This window comes from Emydura macquarii, unplaced genomic scaffold (genome assembly GCF_026122565.2).
Source record: "Emydura macquarii macquarii isolate MOO-44397 ecotype Brisbane River unplaced genomic scaffold, CSIRO-AGI_Emac_v2 contig_1451, whole genome shotgun sequence".
Classification (NCBI taxonomy): Eukaryota; Metazoa; Chordata; order Testudines; family Chelidae; genus Emydura; species Emydura macquarii.
The window spans coordinates 25,460,840-25,480,261 of NW_027131588.1; the positions used below are offsets into that span (position 1 = coordinate 25,460,840).

The 19,422-nt window shown below is 47.8% G+C and overlaps 2 protein-coding genes across 2 annotated transcripts in view; one reads left to right on the forward strand and one right to left on the reverse strand.

The window, feature by feature from the left end:
- Positions 1-1,591, forward strand: part of DNAH6 (dynein axonemal heavy chain 6) — a 162,974-nt gene extending 161,383 nt beyond the window's left edge. Inside the window, exon 77 of the mRNA XM_067553417.1 lies at positions 1,320-1,591. Within this exon, the coding sequence (XP_067409518.1) occupies positions 1,320-1,423 (104 nt within the window). The 3' untranslated portion in view covers positions 1,424-1,591. The remainder of the gene's footprint in view (positions 1-1,319) is intronic.
- A 3,242-nt stretch (positions 1,592-4,833) lies between these two features.
- LOC137156514 (neuronal acetylcholine receptor subunit alpha-7-like) overlaps positions 4,834-19,422 on the reverse strand; it is a 65,277-nt gene continuing 50,688 nt past the window's right edge. Inside the window, exons 9-10 of the mRNA XM_067553420.1 lie at positions 11,794-11,903; positions 4,834-5,355 (exon numbers count right to left, since the gene is read on the reverse strand). Of these exons, the coding sequence (XP_067409521.1) occupies positions 4,834-5,355; positions 11,794-11,903 (632 nt within the window). The remainder of the gene's footprint in view (positions 5,356-11,793; positions 11,904-19,422) is intronic.

Below are 19,422 nucleotides of genomic sequence, written 5' to 3' on the forward strand. Positions count from 1 at the left end.
CCCCTCCCTCCTGTTCCTTATGTAATCAGCAAGGTAAACAGGAGAGAGCTTGTTTATTTCTAGTAGCTCCTGACTGGGCTCGTTGCTTATGTGGGCTTTCCCAACTACGTCCTTGGAACCTCTGTTGCTGTTTGCTGCTCATCCCAGACCTCTTAACCCAGATTTCATAGTCAGATTTCATCCAGACCAGAAGTCTCCTCCTAGGTCTAGACATTGACTGTTCCACAGAGATGGAAAACGTCCTTCCACAGACTCGGTAGCTGTCCCCAGGAAGGATAAACCTCAGAATAGAAGAGAGGGATTATTTGGGCATCAAGCAAAATTGTACTGCCTTTTTCTACTTTGACTCAGTGTTTTGGACTGTCTCTTTTCCTATTAAGAAATCAGGACTAGTCCTGGAATGGCCTCAGTCAACATGCTTCTGGTAGCTATATATACACACGGTCCTCCTCTCCTAAATCTCAGCTGAAGGTATCTTCAGTTCATTAATTTCCACTACTTAGTATTTTACTTTACAATGGTCACTCTTAAAACACTGCAAGTTGTCTTAGCTACCTAAATTATATTCCTTTAGTATTTTCCAAAAAATCCCTAAGTATTGGCAATAGCAAATATAGAGATATCTGTAAATACATAACCACATCTATTTATGAAAGGCAAAACTGTCACATTTTGAAGGGTAACTACTGGAGTCCTGATGAAATGAATGGAGTAAATTCCTCCAGATATCTTAATTACAATATCTAAATATAACAAAAATAATATTTAAAAACCGCAGGAATCCAGGGGCCAAGTTGAGGTTGTTGTGTTATGATGAAATCTACGTTTCATTACATTTGAGAAGACTAATGGGACAGATTCTGATATGCTGACATTGAATGACACCCTACCTGAAATCAGTGGGACCACTGCTGGCGAAAAGTGCTACTCAGCCTGAGTAAGGATATCAGAATCCAGCCCAGTGGACTTGCTTATACGTGGGCAGGATAAGATGTCTCATGCATTTATTGTTTTAAGTGCTTAGCTTTTGTAAATGATGTGAAAGGTAAGTACACCGTTGTCCTTTAGCAACCTAACTGGTTTTTAAGTAATCTGCTTGCTTATGAAATGATATGATACTTTGCCTGATGGATGTGACACTGCGCATTGATATGCGGTGAGAGAGGTAGTGCAATTCAATCGGCATGAGATGTGCCAGTCTTGGTTTTGAATGTCCTGCTTTTAGGGGTACAATTCTCAGCCATAGTGTTGCGCTAAGACAGTGATTTGCATTGCTTTAAGTAAATGGTAATAGTTTTTCTCTTTGCTTTTTTAACTAGGTCATTCTACCAATTTTGTGGTAACAGTTTTGTTACCCTCAAAAAGACCAAGTGACTACTGGATAGCGAAAGGATCAGCTTTACTTTGTCAACTGAATGAGTAAGCAGGGTGCGGTTACAATCCATCAGGAGTATGTGTAAATCGCATTCACAATGCACATCAGCAGAATGATTTTAGCATTACCACATACTCCTGACAGTCTAATAATACTTCATACTAATCTAGAATTTACTTTTTCATTTGTATTAGACTTTATAAAATAAAATGTTGCCTGATATTCATTTTCCATTGTTGTTTTTAGGCTAGTTCTTATCCTCTTACTGCTCCTAAGATTTATGCATCACTGCTCCAGTTAAAAATACTCTTCTACAGTATCTGCATGTTTCATGTAAAGAAATATGCTTTGCATCAGGATGCGAAGTTACCATGAGTGCTGTGCTTTATCTTCAGCTTTTATGCCTTGTTTTCTGTCACTGGAGATTGCTTATGATGATACAAGGTCTTTAAGCAAAGATATTAATAGTCCTTGAATGACTGATTCTAAAGGTCATTTACTGTCCTACCTGCTATATTTTAACCATCTTTAAAAGAAAGAAAGAAATGCAGAAAGAAATGAGTATCTAAGAATTTTTGAAATATTCCATCTTCATCGTTGAAGCAACTGGAGACCTTAAAAAAATTAGAAGAGTCCATGCCAATTATAAACTATAAGCCTTTCAACATAGTCTCGGTAGCAGCAGCATTGGTCACTAACACAAAGCTCCGTTCCACTTTATTCCTGCAAATCAGCCAGAGGCTTGTACAAGACAAACAGCTCTTGTACTGTGTCCTGCAGTTCACCAAGATCAAGCTCCAAGGAGCAGTAGCAAAGGGCACTGAGAACTTCATGCTGTTGGAGTGGGAACATTCAGAAAATTCAGCTCAGTGGATCATAGCTCCTGTGATGGAACAGTAGGATCTTTCAGAAAACTGACTCAGAGATAGGCACAGCTTTTTACAATAGGCCAGGATCAACACCTTGAACTACACCGAGAAGTGTGCAAATAGTCCATGGAGCACTGGTGTTATAGTAGATAGAAAATCTTCCTACACAGGTCAAACCACTGTAATCAGCACTAGCAGCAACTGCTAGACGCTTCTCCACCATAGCATATTGTTGTAATGATCTAGCCTTGAAGGTACAAAGGTATGGATCACTGTGGTGAAGTCTATGTCCTGTGGGAAAAGTCACCCTCCTAGCCAGTCATAGATGTGAAAAGGCACTACATACTATAGTCACATGCGAATCTAGGGGAGCAAAAGGATCCCTATGACCCAAAAACAGCATAACTCCAAGCTGTCCTTTTAGATATTTCAGCTTTCCTTCCATTTATCTGGAAAGAACTGAAGCCAGTTTGGTCCCATCCACTTGTCTGCCTCTTTCAGTACTAGGAGATCAGATACCGTAGTATATGGGCTAACATAGATTTGATAGCTGAATGTCATCCATACATTCATGGTACTGCAGGCAAAAACATCTGGTTGCCCTACCAGCGGAACATAGACATACAGGAGGAGAGGTAACAACTTTGTCAGACTTCACACATAAAGGCCAGCACAGAGGACAAATGAGTGTTGTCTGCCGCCATTTGGGACCTCTAGAAGAATAAGGAAAGAACCCACAAAGGCTTTCCTGTCAACTCCGACAGGATTGAATTGACAGTAAACAAATGTTCATGGTCAGATTAGCATGGATTCCTTACCCATGTCCATTCCCAAGAGCAAACGGTCAGCAACAGCTAGTAACACCTTTTCTCTACTAAAACCACACCCAAAAGCAGCCTGGTAGAGGACAAAGACACTGAAATATCCAGAAACTACTGGCACTACTTCAGCTTTACTTAACCATTTTTCTGAAGAAGAAGATAATTGGTAATATGCTGAATGGGAATAAGTAAAGCTGTAAAGTCAAAAGATGGTTCCTCTGGCAAGCAGCCTCACCACTACCTGTTTACATGGAAGTATTGAAATTCTTCAGTTATGGGTCCAAGATCTCCCTATTGTGCACGAGCAGCAATGAGGGCAACGGTCCAGCTCACCACTGTAGGAAACAACTCTTGTCAACTCACCTAAGACCCTTTTGAGCAAACAGGATGGAAATCAGCCAGAGAAGGCAGTGTGTTAGCATTTGTCAAATACCCACAATGTGCTAGGTTCATCCGCAGACATATAACGAGTTTATAATACCAGAGGCTAGAAGGTTTACCCATAGTGTGAAGACTACATCCTCTCATAAACACTATAGGTATAGGTGCCCTCAGTCAGCCCAGATGGCCAGTTGTAATTTGCAGGCAGATGAAAATCACACCAGAAGAGATGGAGAAGTATTATGGTGAGGGGTTCATTTTACAATAGACAATGATAAAGATGCCTTTTTACCATCACTTTCCAACTGAGTGACAGAATAGACTTTATTAATATTTAAACATTACAGTATTTAACAGCAGCAACATGGTTACAAGTAAAGACAAAAGTCTTCCATGTTAAATGTTAGCTAAACAAAAGTAAGTTCTCTTCAATTAACGTAATTCCTTTAACAAGACCACATTGGCCAAGTTTGAAAGTGGACTGCACCAACAAAGCTCAGCAAAAAAGACTAGACTGTGACATCTAACATTGAAATCCTTGCCCCATTGAAGTCAATGACAAAACTCCCATTGTCTGTGATGAGGCCAGGAATTCTTCCTAAAAATGTAGGATTAGCAAGTATTAGATTGGCAGCTGTGATTCAAATTGTATTTCAATTAAGCACAAAGACAACAATGGCAACGCACTTGTCTCATTGAGAATATCTACGGGTGTCTGAATGCCTACTGAATTTTCTGTTCTCTCTCAACAACCAACATATCTCCTACCTTTAAAAAAAAAAATACTTCTTTAATGTTTTAGCAAAAATACATTCTATCAACATATTGATTGGAGAAATGTTTCAGATAATCACAGCAATTGTAAAAGCTAACAATAGTAGTTTGTTTAGCGAAATGCAGTATAAATAGTGCAGAATGATACACGGTCCAACATGAGAAATGCATGTCACAGCCATACTAACTCAAGATACAAAAAGATAAAGATATTGAAAATGACAATATACTAAAGAACGTTAGCCAAAATGACTTATCAATATAGCGTTTACTTATTAAAGAATAGCTAAATGTTCACTAGTGCTTTCTTAGTAGTACACATACACGAGTGCTTACTTGTAACAAAGATTTGAATTCTTGCCTAGCACTTGTCACAGATTATAACATATTACAGCAGAGACGATCTAAGAAATAACAGTGTCCAGTATTTATATTCTTCAGTCATTAAATCATTAACATTGGAGATAATCCGCTCTGAAAACTAATCTCAGCTTCTTCCTTCTAGGTGTTAGCACACTTCTCCGTTTTAAATTACATTATTTAGCAAAATTAATGGCAACATTTTTTTATTTTGAAATTCCATTCTTGTACTGTGTGTTCCTCTTTGAGAGCCTTATGTGAAATCTTTTGAAACAGCTTCTATAAAATTTGGAGCAGACATCAGTATTGTAAACGTACAGATGATTGCAAAGAGTGAAAATGCAACCAGGCATAATCTGTCTATGACAGCTGCTGCAAACTTCCACTCACTACAAACTTCTTCACCCTCATCTTGTTTTCTGAAGCGCATTGCGATGAACTGAACTTCTTCCAGGATTTTGACAATTACTGGGATAGTATCCATTAAAGCTTTCTTTTGAACAAGCTCGATATCTTCTGTAGAGGAGCAAGCAACCTTTCCACACTTATCACCTGAGTCACTGTTTTGTGGGCAGCATGGGTTTTCCACAACATGGTAGCTATAGATCAAATTACCATTGCTAGATTGGTACCCAGGTAATACATTCATCTCAATGCTACTGATGCTTGAACGGTGCTTGGGATAGCTGTATTTGCAAGAGAGAGGCCTTATGTTCTCTCCCGGCTTTTTCATCCTTAAAAACCAAGCACACCAATTCAGCAGGATAACACGGACCTGAAAAACAGGAGGAAGTGATTGAAATATTTTGGAGACCTTTATCTTATTTTCATTGACTGAACTCTGCACCTAGAAATCTTTGTAGGATCTGTGTTTCTCAATAGGGATCTTGCCATTGATGTAAATCTCCATTTGGACAGCCATAAACTATTGTAAGGGAAAACTGTTTCATTACCATTAATTTATATTGGCTTGTGACGGGGTGTACCATGCCCTCCAGAAGGCCCTGCGGTACTACCACATCCCACCGCAGAAAAAAGGCAGTAGAGCAGAGTCCTCCAAGCTGCGTAGAGAGGCTGCTGGGGAGGCAGCCAATCAGAGCCTAGCAGGCTCATACAAAGGGGTTGTAGGGCCTAAACAGCGCAGTTGCTGGCTGGAGCCAGAGGAGGAAGGATGCTGCTCCTGAGGAGCGTGGCGGAGGAAGCTGCAGCAGCTGGACAGAGCTGTCGCTGGCTGCTTCCAGAAGGAGTGGAAGGCTGGGAGGCTGCACAGAAATAGGGACCAGGGAGAAACCCTGCCTACACCGGGACAGGAGGGTGAAGCTCTCCATGCACAGAGGCCTGGCAGAGAGAGAGTGCCATGTGACAAGAAGGGTGGCCAGGGATTGTTATAAGCTGTCTCAGTGAAGGAGCCTGTGAGAGAACAGGGCAGAGACTGTTACAGACTCTAGGTGAGGAGGCAAACTGGGAACAGGCCGAGGACCCAAGAAGCTGATGGGACAGAGTGGAAAGCAGCCCCGGGAATGCAGCAATAGATGCTAGTGAAGGAAGCTGCTAGTCATGTTGGGACTGGAATAGGGGTGGGCCCGGGTACCTCCCACCTCCACCAGCCACAGGCTGAGTGGCCAAGGAAGCAACGCATTTCGTTTGGAGCCCAAGAACGGGGCAAGTCCTTAAACGGGCCCAGACACAAAACTGAGCGCCGCAGGGAGAGCCAACCATTTGTTGGACTGTGTTACCTCGGAAGTGGTTTGTTTTCTGTCCATTTCACATACAGACTGCGTGTGACTCGGGCATAGGGGCGAGTCACTGAAAACCTGTCTGAGAAGAGAAAGTGCCGGCAGAGAACACCGCCCAGGCAGAGCGTGCGGGCACGCAGCCGGCCAGCAGGACGCACGTGAGACGTGAGTGGCCACACCTTTACATGGCTCTGTTTAGTGACAGACAGAAACAGGCCCATGAACTCTTCTTCTGTTTCAGGCTCTGCAGGTAACCCCCCTGTGTCTTGGATTGCTCACCTGTAAAACGGGAATCATGACACCACCCAGGCAGGGTGTAAGGCTTGTTTCTAAGGGGAGCAGTTGTTAGGTAGAACTTTACTTCACAAGTGGTTGCAATGCACTGTGGGCTAGCTGAACCAGCTGGTGATAGCTAGAGCTAAGCACTACATTAAAAAGCCATGGGGTGAGGTGTCTACCCCACACCGACATTAAAGGGGCTAACTACAGCCAGGGGACTCAGTTAAGGCAACTGGCTGCAGCTGGAGGGTGGCAAGTCCTAATTAAAGATGAGTCTCAGCGGGGGAGGAGCTGAGCTGTTAGTGTCAGGAGAGGAAGGCTGGAGTGGAAATGGGGGGGCTGCAGAGAGAGACAGGGAAGAACTCAGCAGCAGCTCTCTTAGTAGTAGAGGCAAAGAGACAGCAGAGCAGCAGGAGCTGGCAGAGAAGTTTGGGATGGAGCTGGGCAGAGCTTGGGAACCCTGCAGGGTAGAAGACGCATGTGGGTCCCCGAGACAATGGGGAAGAGCCTGAACCAGTGTGCAGGAGGGTGGTGACGCAGGAGTCCAGCAAGGGCAGGCAGTGCAGGGAGCTGCTCATGTTCCAAGAACCCCGGGAGAGACACTGGTAGGAAGGGGGCAGCAGCAAGGAGCTGGACAGACAGAACTTATGGAAGCGTGTGAGGATCACTAAGCCCGGAATCAGTGGTCGTAGACCTGACGAGGGCGCGGAATTCTGACTTGCACTTGTGTTTGTTGGACTTTCTGTTACCCCAAAAGCAGTGGGAATAAACTGGGGCCTGGCCGGAAGGCCAAGTGGTGAGACGTAGTGACTGTCGGCAAGGGGTAAAAGACGGAGAGCTGCTGCACTGCGCCTGGCCATGCGGGGGTGCCCCCGCGCTGAGTGCAGCCTTCCACAGGCTGGTTTTCAGTTGCTTCTGACTTTCTCAAAATTCCCCTTTGAAAGTGAAATTTTCCCAAGCCTGGTCCCTTCCCAAGTATGAATTTTTGTGGGATAGTTTCCAGGCTCTCCCCTCCCTAGCCCTCCCACTCCTGCTGCCCACTTGGCAGCGCAGGGTTGCCTGTCACACTGACCCTGATTTTCAGCTGAGGTTGATCTGGGTAGTTGGGAGCCCTGGCCCATTAACCGTCGCAGCTGGAGTTACGAATGCACTCCCTTCCAGGGTTCGTGCATGTCGGATCTATGGCCAGCTTTCAAAGATGCTAAGCACACACTGGCCCCCACTTTTGAGGCACCCAAATACCAGCAGAGCAGCCTGCCTTTAGGCTCTCCTTTTTGAAAATCTTGGCCTGGGCAAGCCGCCCTAGGTTCAGTGGAAAGGCCATGGCCATAGAGCACCCTGCAGTCTAGTGGAACAGAGAGAAAGCACCCGTTGCTCTAGACTCTCCTGCAGGCTTTGACCCCACGGCATTCATTACGGGCTCGGTTCAGTGCTAACTCTTGGGCCCCTCCTCTGCTCTCACATGATGAGACAGACGGGAGTCCTGGGATCACTTGCAGGAAGGGAAAGGAACCTGCTTAATTGTCAAGGTTCGTTACTGGCTCAGGAAAGCAGGGAGCTAGTGACTCTAACGCAGCTAATTCAGCCAGGTATCTTTGTGCTGCCCCGTGCAGGTCCTTAATCAGCTCCTCTGAAGCAGAAGGTGAAAATAACCCCACAGTGAGGACTAGCGAGGAATTGAAATGTGCAGGACCCTCAGTGCAGTGGGGAGGAAGGTGCATGAGCCGCAGGGAATCCAATGAGATTCAACATGCAGAGAACAACCATTTCAGAGAAGCAATTTCCTCCTCTCTGCAGATAACCATCTGAATAGATTCCCATTCTTACTGAGCTAACAAGCTTCAGGGCTATCTCTGGAAGAAAAATGTAACACAGACTGCAACAGGCCTGGAAAAAAACCAGGGCAAATGTGCCAGGAATCACAATGGTCAAAACTTTGGAATTTGTACACAGAGAGCTAACCTCCTTCTCATTCTCCTGTTGATGGTCTCCTCAGTACTACTGCAGCACTCTGGGTCTAACTCTGGCCCTCCCACCCCATATTTGTTTCCATGCTTCTCTCCCTTTCCTCGCCTAGCACTTACACATTCCAGTGGTACTTTCTGCAATATTCACTTGGGCTCTACTGCCGTGCAAATAATCATCACAAACCTCAGTTTACTAGGCACTGTACATAGGGAGAGAAAGTTTCCTGCCCCAAAGAGCTTACAGTCTAAATAGATAAAACAGAGAGGTGAAGGGACTTGCTCAGGGGCAGAGCTGGGAGCAAAACCCAGACTTGCTGGTCCCCGGCTAGTGCCCAGGCCACTAGCCAGCCGCGCACTTTATGAATCGCCAACCCAGGAATCTCTCACATTCCTAGTACACAGTTGGAAGGAAACCGACCCTTCGTTTGCTGCTCCGGCAGTGGGTGGAGGAGCACTGCCTCCCTAGAGGTGGGAGGAGGGGCTTTGCTTCAGGTATCCTGAAAGCTCAGTCCTTGCATATTCCCCGGCAGTCTTACATTCAAAGGGGGTCTATTAACACCCTTCTAATAAAGTGGGGAAAGGTTGGCTCATCTCGGGTGGAGGGGTGGGGGAAGAGGAGCAGGTGGGTTTTTTTGTTTGTTTCCATAACCCTTGTAAGTAATTGACTTTATCTGCTGTAACTAGGAAGGGCCCTCATCCCAACCAGCACTGCTGCACCAATCGGTGAGCACACTGATGTGAGTGGGGGAAGTGCTGGTGCTGGTAAAGCAAGCATAAAGGCAGGCGCCCTGAGATACTGGTGCAGGGTCAGCCCTATCTTACTGGGAGCTCTGCAGCTGAGGGTGTGGGCCCCAAGTGCTGGGGCCTCTGATCTGCTCTGGCTGGGGCCTCGTTGCTCCAAGGCAGATTCAGGGGTAGGAGAGTCCAAGGCAGCCATCTGCTGGAAGAAGAGCCTGAGTCTATGAATGTGTCCAAATATTCCTTCTCTGCACGCTGAGTGTGAATTCTGTGACTGCAGGGGTCATTTCTTTTGCAATGAGGGAATGCACCACTGAGCAACAGAAGCCCCAACTGATCACTTCCACTGAGGACAGATTTCTCCAGGAGTTGCCTGGTCCCCACAAAGACAGTGCTGCAGTTGAGAGGTCGGTTTCATGCACCACTAGCTGGAGCTTAAGATAAGGCCTGCTAAGTTACTGAAGCTTCACGGTGTGCCAACCACCCCAGCACAGGACATTTAGCTGGCCATAGTGGCACAGAAGCAGGAACTCTCCCTTCAGCCCTGTGCTGCCACGGTCAATACCAACCAAGAGCTTCAGTGTCCAAGACAGGGTCTCCACTCTGGCTCCGCAGTGGCTGAAACTGCTGAAGCTTCCCTGGGTAGCTTCATACCACACATAGCAGTAGGATCAGAGGGTGTCTTGCGATCTTGATGGGACTGGTGAGTGGTTAGAACCACTGAAGGCTCAGGAGGGTACAGAACCTGGGAGATGGGTGAGCACATTTCACAACCCAGCCAGTCACAGTTGTTATTAAGGCAGAATATGCCTGAGTCACACCTGGCCGCTAGGGCAGTGGTGCACCTTCTCTTGGCATGGGTGGGATGGGTGTCTTTAGAGCTCTCGTACACCAGAGTAACTGGGTGATGTTCACTCAGAATTCATTTGCTGTGCTGGAGAAGGTAGGATGATGATTTTAAATTGTGACAGTGACAGTTAATTAATTTATTATGAATTTAAATGAATAAGTGACAGTGGCACTAAGAAATAATTGGTAGCGTGCCCAATAGCTACAGGATTTTTTTATGATGTAGTTTAAACTTGCATCAACAACCTGGATTACTTTTAGAGCCGATGACATGGGATACAGAGCAGTGCCCCTCGCCCCCAATCAGTTGTGTATTTATCTCTAAAGCAAGGTGAGGTGGGTGGGTTTTGTGACTTGTCCCATCTTGTCAGAGTAATTGCCCGCCATGACAGATACAGTGAACAAAGCGTCAGAGGATGCTGTAGAAATCGGTCTGGATAGATAATTGTGGGTGTTTGTGTCCGCTTCTACTTTCCTTTTTTCCTTTTCTAATCAGGCAAAATATGCCCTTAGCCACAGAGCAAGCCCAGGGCACCAGCCGTACAATGACCACCTCGTGACCTGCATTAGCAGTCTGGGGGAAGGCAGCGCCTGAGCCTGCTCCGCATCACCAAGGAAGTGTCACCGTGCTGGCGAGCTCATGTCTCCAGTGCGTTCTATCAGGCCTACCCTCAGTCCCAGAGTGTTCCTCTGCCGTGCCAGGGCACCTCTAACTTTCACCAAAACATGGGGTTGCCTCCTCAACTCAGACATGGATTTAGCATCCCAGCCACCAAAGATGGGGCCTGGCTGCAGAATCAGAAGAGCTCCGCATGAAGACTGGCTGAGTTGAACCTGAGGCATTGGGTTGGCCCAGGACAGATTATGGAACCAGTTGTGAAATTTGGATCTGGATCAGGGATTTGGGTTCAGCAAAGGCACAAGAGCTCCCAGTAGGTGAGTTTAGGGGTGTCCTGAATGTAATTAGATGGTGTCCGTGGAAATGGCTTTCCTGGCTGTAGGTCTCCTACTCTCACTCGCCCCATTGGGCAAGTGAGGGGGTGTGAGAGAGAGAGATGTGTCCAAGGTTCAGCCGTGTCAGAATAAGAGAGGAACGGGTTCCAGTCAGTAATTTGGCCCACTTCATACAGAGCCAGGTGCCAGGGAAAATTTGGCTGTAGATCCAGGTTCAAATTCAGCCTTCTGTGCTGTGATTTGCTGTGTGCTCTGACTGATCAGTGATGGCTAAGAAATGGTTGTCTTTTGTGCTTTGAAAATATAAAGCTTTTATGTGCCAGTGGGTATTTGAGTAGTATGGTTCCTGTGATACCCTTGGAGTTGGCAATAGCAAAGGGGGCACCGATAAAGAGAGCAACCATTGTATGCCATGCTGTTTGACTTTCCCATGTTCTCTGCAGCATCCTGTAGTTTGAACAGTAAATCCTGCAAACTGCAGTGGGAAGCCAAATACGCAGAATGTGAGCGACCATTAAAAAGGCATCCTGGTTTTGTGTTTTTTCTGTGACACAGCCAGCAAGATGAGATCACCCCTGTGTAATCAGCTGAACAATTGTGTTAATACAAGTTCCGGCCACATCAGTTTAATATAAAGAACAGAGTCATTTATTTCCTGTTACTGAATATGTACGTGTTGGAGCCACTTACCCAACGGGGCATTTTTCCCGCTTGTGGATCGTGATGATGAAACTGAAGAACCAGGACCGTTACCACCACCGATAGACCAACAATGACCATGATACTAGCAAAATATTGAGCTGCAATTAAAAAACAACAAAGTAGAGGTGGGCTTGATTAGAAATTACACGGTGAAATCTGCGGTCCGAGTTATCCTGTGCCACCCCGAGTGAGAGAGCAAGCTTCCCCTCCAGCCTGAAAACACTGCAGAGCTCCTGCAAAGAAATGCCAGGCATTTGCTCTGTTAGTGACTGATCAGCAGCACATGGGCTCTCTGAATGCAGGCATTCCCCTACCCCATCTAATTACATTTTAATGGCACTTACGCAAAGGACAAGGGGTGTACATTTCCAGAATTATATCAAAAACAGTATCATTGTTTCCATAAGAAAACTACAGTGAGGGCTGGATTTGCAGCAAGCCCTGAGAAGAGACAGCACTTAGTTGCACTGTCCCGAGCGCAAGGACCACATTGTGACTGAGAGGCCGTCTGGTCCCTAGTTCCTTGGTCCGTGGAGGAGGTAATCTGTGCCAGCTCCATATCTCCTCGGCCCTGCCCTGCCAGCACATGTGCATTGCCCATTGCTTTTCGGGAGGAGCCAAGGATCTGCGCAGCGCCTACCCAGCTGTGCAGGAGGGAGAAGGGCAGCACTGTGATACAGGGAGTCCAAGCAGGGGAATAATAATGAGGCGCTTTGCCCCCACTCATTCCTCTACACTGGTCCTTAAGCAGGTCCCAGTCTAGCCCTAAACTAAGCAAGGGGCCTGACAAACTGACATGAGGAATTTCAGCTTTGCAGCTCTCTGTCCACGCTCTGTGCGCTGGGGTATTGCAAATCAGCTCAGCTCAGCGGCCTACGGACGCTTTGGTATCCCCTGCACTGCAGTGCCTAGACAGGAGCTGGGCTGTGTGTGGATGGGGACTTGTCGTTTCGTGCAGTGGGCTGGAAAGGGAGCAATGCGACTGTTACGAAGCAGTTCAGCTGGCTGATGACAGGAGACGGATGCACAAGAAAGAGCTAGTCACGCTGCACCTTCCCCGCTGTGCACCTGGAAAGGGCAGAAAACAGCAGAGAGCAAATCTCCTGATTGCCCCACACACGCTTTTCTGGCAGGGAGGGAAGGGGCTGTTCTTGTTTTATTCCCCTCTGGCAAGGCACGCTAGCAAGGCCTTCCTTGGAGCCTGGGCCCGAGACAAGCTGCAACCCCCCCCGGGCAGAACAGGCCCTGCAGGCCGAATACCCCGGGAGAAACGGGGCGGAGCCAGGACAGGAAAGGCCAGTATAAAAGGCCGGCCCAGCAGCTCAGTCAGGGGGAAGCTGCCGCTGGAGACAGATGTGTCTTCTCTGAGGCTGCGGTCTGGGCCTGACCCAGCCCCCATGGCTGTGCGGCGCAAAGACCCAACTGACCGCAGCCTCCAAGGCCTGCCCGGGCCACCGTGCCCGAGTGACTGGGAAGAGCTACCCAAGGCCACTGACTGGGAGCAACTGCCCGAGGCCGGCCCTGACCCAGAGGAGCTGCCCGATGCCAGGGACCCACTGGAGCTGCCGGAGGACCCCCTGGGACCCTGTTACCTGGAGGAGCTGCCCTCTGCGGATGACCCCGAGGAGTTCCCAGACCTGCCGCTGGTCGACGGTGAGGGACTCGTGGGGCTCCCGCTCACTGTCTACCCCAGCGACCTGGGGGAAGACGACTGGCTGCAGGTACCGGGGACAGGGTGGGAGGAAGTAGCCCAGGGACAGCTGAATGTAGTTTGGCTGGGTCTGTGGCTGAACCAGTCGGCGTGTTGCGGCTGGATCCCCGCTGACTCAGTGACACACCACTTGGCCACTGATAGGACCCTGGGCTGGGTCGCAGTGGAGTCGGGTGGGCCTGCGTCCCCCTCCCCCTTCCCTAGCTACCCCGGCAGTGCTGGGCTCCTCTGAACCCGCCTGCCAGAGGATACCAAGCTTACCAGCCCTGCCTGCCTGAGAGCCGGGGGCCATAGACCGCTTCGCCTGCCCCGTCTGCCCGAAGGCTTTGGCATGTCCCGCCCTGCTCAAGGGCCGAGGGCTACAGACTGCTTTGGCCAGCCCCGCCCGCTTGAGCGGCAGGGGCTACAAACTACTTGTCAGCTCACCCCGCCTAGGGGCCAGGGGCTAAGGACTCACCAGCCGCTAGCTTTTTCCCACCGTAGAGAAAGGCGCTGTGGCCTTCCTCGGAGCCTGGGCCCGAGGAACAGCTGCAACCTCCCCTGCTGGGTCAGGCCACACGCCTACATCCCCATAGTTGGTTCTAAAGAACAAAAGCATGAGTGCAGCCGTCAATGACCTTCAGCTGTGACGTTTAGGAGATGCACTCAAACTGTGCACTTGAATGGCAGCTCCAGTTGCACCTCGTAGGTGATCTCTGGGTGGTGTAAACAGACTGCACAGAACTGAATTCAGATGAAAGCAGACACCTTCGTCTATGTGTATAATTGCACATTTTCCTTGCCTGATTGTGTCGCCATGCTTAGCTGAGGCACTTCCAGGTGCAAGTAATTGGAATTGACTGAAAATCACGTTCCTAAGGATCCTGTTGATGAAATGAGCTTGCACTTCAGAAAGCTGGTGGTCTGGGTGATGCAGCTGGGGCACTCTTTCCTGTGACTCACTCCTGAGCTTAACGCCCACATTTGGATGTGCAGGGGCGGGACTACTGGAGGTGCTGTAGTTCAGATGAGCAAAGTAGAAGTCTGGCCATATGGAGACGCCAGCCTGTTGGTCGGTTGGTTTGTTTTTCCTGGTGCCCTGACCAAACTCCATTCCTCTCTCTCCTGCTTTGCTAAATCCCCACTACACTTTCAAGGGGCTACACTATTCTTTTTTCCTTTCTGTCCTGGTGTGTTGCTTTGCTCTGTTGAATGGGTTGTCAAATAGTGCATACAGATTCTGCAATTTGGTACTCTGCTTGTGCTGCAAATTCAACACAAGTGTGGAAGTGCCCTAGGGGCTGGTGGTAGGGCCCGTTTTGTTCAACATCTTCATTAATGATCTGAAGGATTGCACCCTCCACAAGTGTGCAGACAACACTAAGCTGCGGGGAGTGGTAGATACACTGGAGGGCAGGGATAGGATACAGAGGGACCTAGACAAATTGGAGGATTGGGCCAAAAAAAATCTGATGAGGTTCAACAAGGACAAGTGCAGAGTCCTCCACTTAGGACAGAAGAATCCCATGCAGAGCTACAGACTGGGGACCAACTGGCTAGGCAGCAGTTCTGCAGAAAAGGACCTGGGGGTTACAGTGGACAAGAAGCTGGATATGAGTCAGCAGTGTGCCCTGGTTGCCAAGAAGGCTAATAGCATATTGGGCTGCATTAGTAGGAGCATTGCCAGCAGGTCATGGGAAGTGATTATTCCCCTCTATTTGGCATTGGTGAGGCTGTGTTTGGAGTATTGTGTCCAGTTTTGGGCCCCCCACTACAAAAAGGATGTAGACAAATTGGAGAGATTCTAGTGGAGGGCAACCAAAATGATGAGGGGGCTGGAGCACAAGACTTATGAGGAGAGGCTGAGGGAACTAGGCTTGTTTAGTCTGCAGAAGAGAAGAATGAGGGGGGATGTGACAGCAGCCTTTAACTACCTGAAAGGGGGTTCCAGGGAGGATGGAGCTAGGCTGTTCTCAGTGGTGGCAGATGACAGAACAAGGAGCAATGGTCTCAAGGTGCAGTGGGGGAGGTCTAGGTTGGACATTAGGCGTTTTTGTCTCTGGAGCCCTCCCGTGTAATTGATCTACGAAGCAACATCAAACAAGTGGCAGACTGCCCACAAGGAGAGGGGCCTGGCTGAAGGATTCAGCTCAGCCAGCCTGTGTGGTAAGATTAACCACCAAAGACTGAAAGGCTACTGACATGTTAAGTTTAGTTTAGCATGCAATTTGTTTTATGTCTTCCTGATCAATCTGACTCATTATTCTGGCTTATAATCACTTAAATTTTTCTGTACTTAATAAACGTATTTCTTTGTTTTATCTAAAGCAGTGCTTGTGGATTGAGTGTGTGCAGAGGCTTCACTTAACATGACCGAGCTGGTGCATATCAACTTCTTTGATAAATTGATTAACCTAATGAGCTTGCAGAACCCAGTGGGCAGCACTGAACTCTGTAAAACGGCAGTTCCCAGGGTTGTATCCAGAATCGGGGATATCGGCTGGGGGTCATTCCATTGCAGAATCCCATGAGTGACTGGCCGGACGCACTCACTCACTGAAATAGGAGCCGCTTTTCTGCAGGAGGCTGTTGAGTGAACCGGCCCAGGAGTGGGGGGCGTTCACACAGCAGGGGAAGTGCAAGACGGGCTCCAGGAGTGAGGGATTGGGATGACACAGTGATATACCAGTCCAGATTGCAGGGGGCAACGTCACACTCCATTCCACTGGATGAATAAACAATAGCTTGGTTTTCAGAAGGCTGTTTTGGGTCACTGTATTTTGCTGCCTAGAGTCTCCTGAAAAACCCTGCTACCTTTCTTTGGCATCCTTGATAGCAGGGGTGAGATTGGACACAGGGATTCTTGCTTTCCGTCGCTCCTGTGGTATCTCTGCACTGCTAGCTCTGGCATGTCTACATGTGTTGCAGACAGACCCTGGGACAGTTCAACTCACGGAAGGAAAACAAGAACATGCCGACACTTATATCCCCACAGGAATTAAAGCTGCACCTCTTCCATTTACTGCAAATAGAGTCCCCCAGTGCCATGGGACCTGGCTCCTGAGCACATTCCCCAACACGGCAGATGGAGCTGAACTGAACGCCATACACTTTGTGTCTGACTTCTAGGACCTGCTGCTCTGACCTCTCCTGGGGCCCAGTCCTGCTCCCATGGAAACTACTGGTGGTAGGCTCAGTCCCAATATGAGCTAAGAACCCAGCCATCTGTGTCACTAGACAACTCCTGTATGATCAATCATGGGTAATGGAATGGCACGCGTTAGTAAAAGACACACAGATTTGCCTCTGTAGCTCTTCGTGCAGCTTGTCTTCTCATTGGCCTGAAGACATTCGGTGACGTCGAAGGCAGTGTTGTTTTGCAGTGGAGGTGGTGTGGACCATTTCTCTGTGTGTGCTGAACTAGCCCTGTGCTGTGCTAAAGTCTCCAGGCCAGGGTCTGAGCTCCGCACTGACCAGCAGCAGATGGGTTTCCCCTCAAGCAGCCTCTATGGCAAAAGAGCTTAATAAAACATGAAGTGAGCTTGATTCCTGAAAGAAATTCCCTTCTTTTAAATGCCCTCGCCTGGGTGGCTGCCATGGGACAGGAATGGGCGTGATGACAAAGGAGCCAGGAGACCTTGCTTCAGACCCCGCTTCTGTTGCTGGCTTGCTTTGTGGCCTTGTGACTTCCCTGTGACTCATTTTGCACTTAGGTATGTGTGGAGGAAATGCTTTGAAATCTCTGTAAAGCATGAAGAGAGCGAGTGATACAAAGCGCTGTATCAGCCAGTCTTCTTATAGTCTCAAAACACGTGCTGTTTCCTTAGCATCTTTGTCACACTCGAATAGCTGCTCCCAATGCATGGAAGTGCAGGCAGTCTCTTTGCACCATGGCGTACTAACTTTCCTAAGATTGATTTATTTTTTTGTCTTTTTATTGCTATAAGAGGCATAATGTGCAGCACTGTACCTAGGCAGCTGCTTCAACATCTGGGGGTTGTAGTCATGAGTCCCTGGGCCTTTGGAAATGCATCCCATACTGAATTACCTTCCAATATAGTAGCTGATGCTATCCAATGGGGGGTTGTAAATAATCAGTAGTAACAGCTAGTCATTCTTGCAGTGGTGCTTGACTTTGCCAATGACATTCTACATCATCCGTTGTAAAGCAAAGGCCCTTACATCAGAGAGAGACCAGGAAGCAGCAAAAATTGGATTGAAAGTAAATGTAAAATAGACCAAGATTGTGACGGTAGAAAACTGGACAACAGATGCAAAGGTGCATGTGAATGGAAAAGAAATCAAATAGGTGGAAGAGTTCTGCCACATGGGGAGTGTGATGACATTTAAAGGTGGCTGTGATATAGATACTCCCACAAGATCAGGAAAAGCAAACACCACTTTTGGAAGGAAGAACAACCACTGGTCAAACAGGTCTCCACACCAAACTAAAGGTCAGGTTATACCATGCGATTGTACTGAGCACACTACTGTACGGCGCAGAGACTTGGCCAGTGACAGTGGCTAACAAAAAGTGATTGGAGGCTGCCCACCACGGATGGCTGAGGAAGAGATTACACATTTCATGGAAGGACAAAATAATAAAAGCGAGAGTCGGGGAGCTGACAGAACAGGACTTGTTAGAAAATATCATCAAAGAAAGAAGGCTCAGGTGGTTGGGACCTGTGCACCGTTTGGAAGATGGGAGACATGCTAAGCAAGCCTTGAATTAGGTACTCAAGGGAGGAAGGAGAAAGTGAAGAAGGCCAGGGAAGAATAGGCCAAAGACACTGACAGAGAATTGAGTGTGCTGGCATCCCCTGGGAAGAAGTACCACAACTAGCAAATGACCATACTCAATAGAGGAGCTGACTACTCGAGGTGTCAGCGGCACAGGAGGAACTAAGGTCTACGGTAAGGTGATGGTGCTCATAGATCAGGTGGGAAATTAGTTTGCAAATTAGAATTGCTGATGTGGGATAGCGATGGTAGCATAGTCAGACATTCTGCATCACTGAATGGGTTTGTTGCAGGATGACAGAGAAATGCCTAGGGGTTGGTTTGAAGATGTGAGTACATGTCCTCAGTGGCAGTGGAAGTCGGCCAGCATATGCCAACTGAGGATCTGCCCCATCACAGGTATATAGGACAGTGTAAGAAAAGCTAACGCCATGCGAGGAGCAGGGGTGGAGAGGTTTTTTTGTGACTCAATCACCGATAAGTCTGGCGATGACTAAATGACCAGCCAATACATCAGTTAAATTCATTAGCCATGTATTCTTGTGAACATCTATAGTTACTGCTTGCAACCAGAACTCTATTATGGAGTCTGATTTTTACTTCCCATTCCAACATTAAACATGTTCACATGTTCAACTTTTGGAGGTAAAATCGCAGAAGATGGGCGAAATTTACCAGAACACGTCGGAGAATGCAGTAGGGAACAGGTGGTTTTGAGGAGGCATACGGACACACTTTTTCTTGGAAATGTTTGTAGAGTTCATGAGCTGCAGCCTACAAATTAAATAAACTCTGAGAGCAGCAGAGCCCAGTTCTCCTGTTTCCTCTTCCTCCTAGTCCTCTTCACATGCCCAGGGTCTGCACCAGGCAAGCAGCACCACGCATAATGTGTAGTTATTTATGGACAAGATTTTTCAAAAGTGACTCCAGATCTTTGATCCCTCCAGTTTTGGGAGTCCAGCCTGAGGTGCCTGGAAGAGCCAGGCTTTCAGAAAGTCTGAGCACCTGCCCTCTGTAATATGTCTTTAATTGGGCCAATCATGGAAGCCAGTGTCACTACTCAGAACTTCAGTCTTCTGAAATCCAAAAGAGCAGTGTTTCTCAATGACCAGTTTGTGGATTGGCGCTGGTCCCTGAGATCTCCATGACACAGTTTAGGAAGGCAGCAAGCCAGTCCCGGGTAGCAA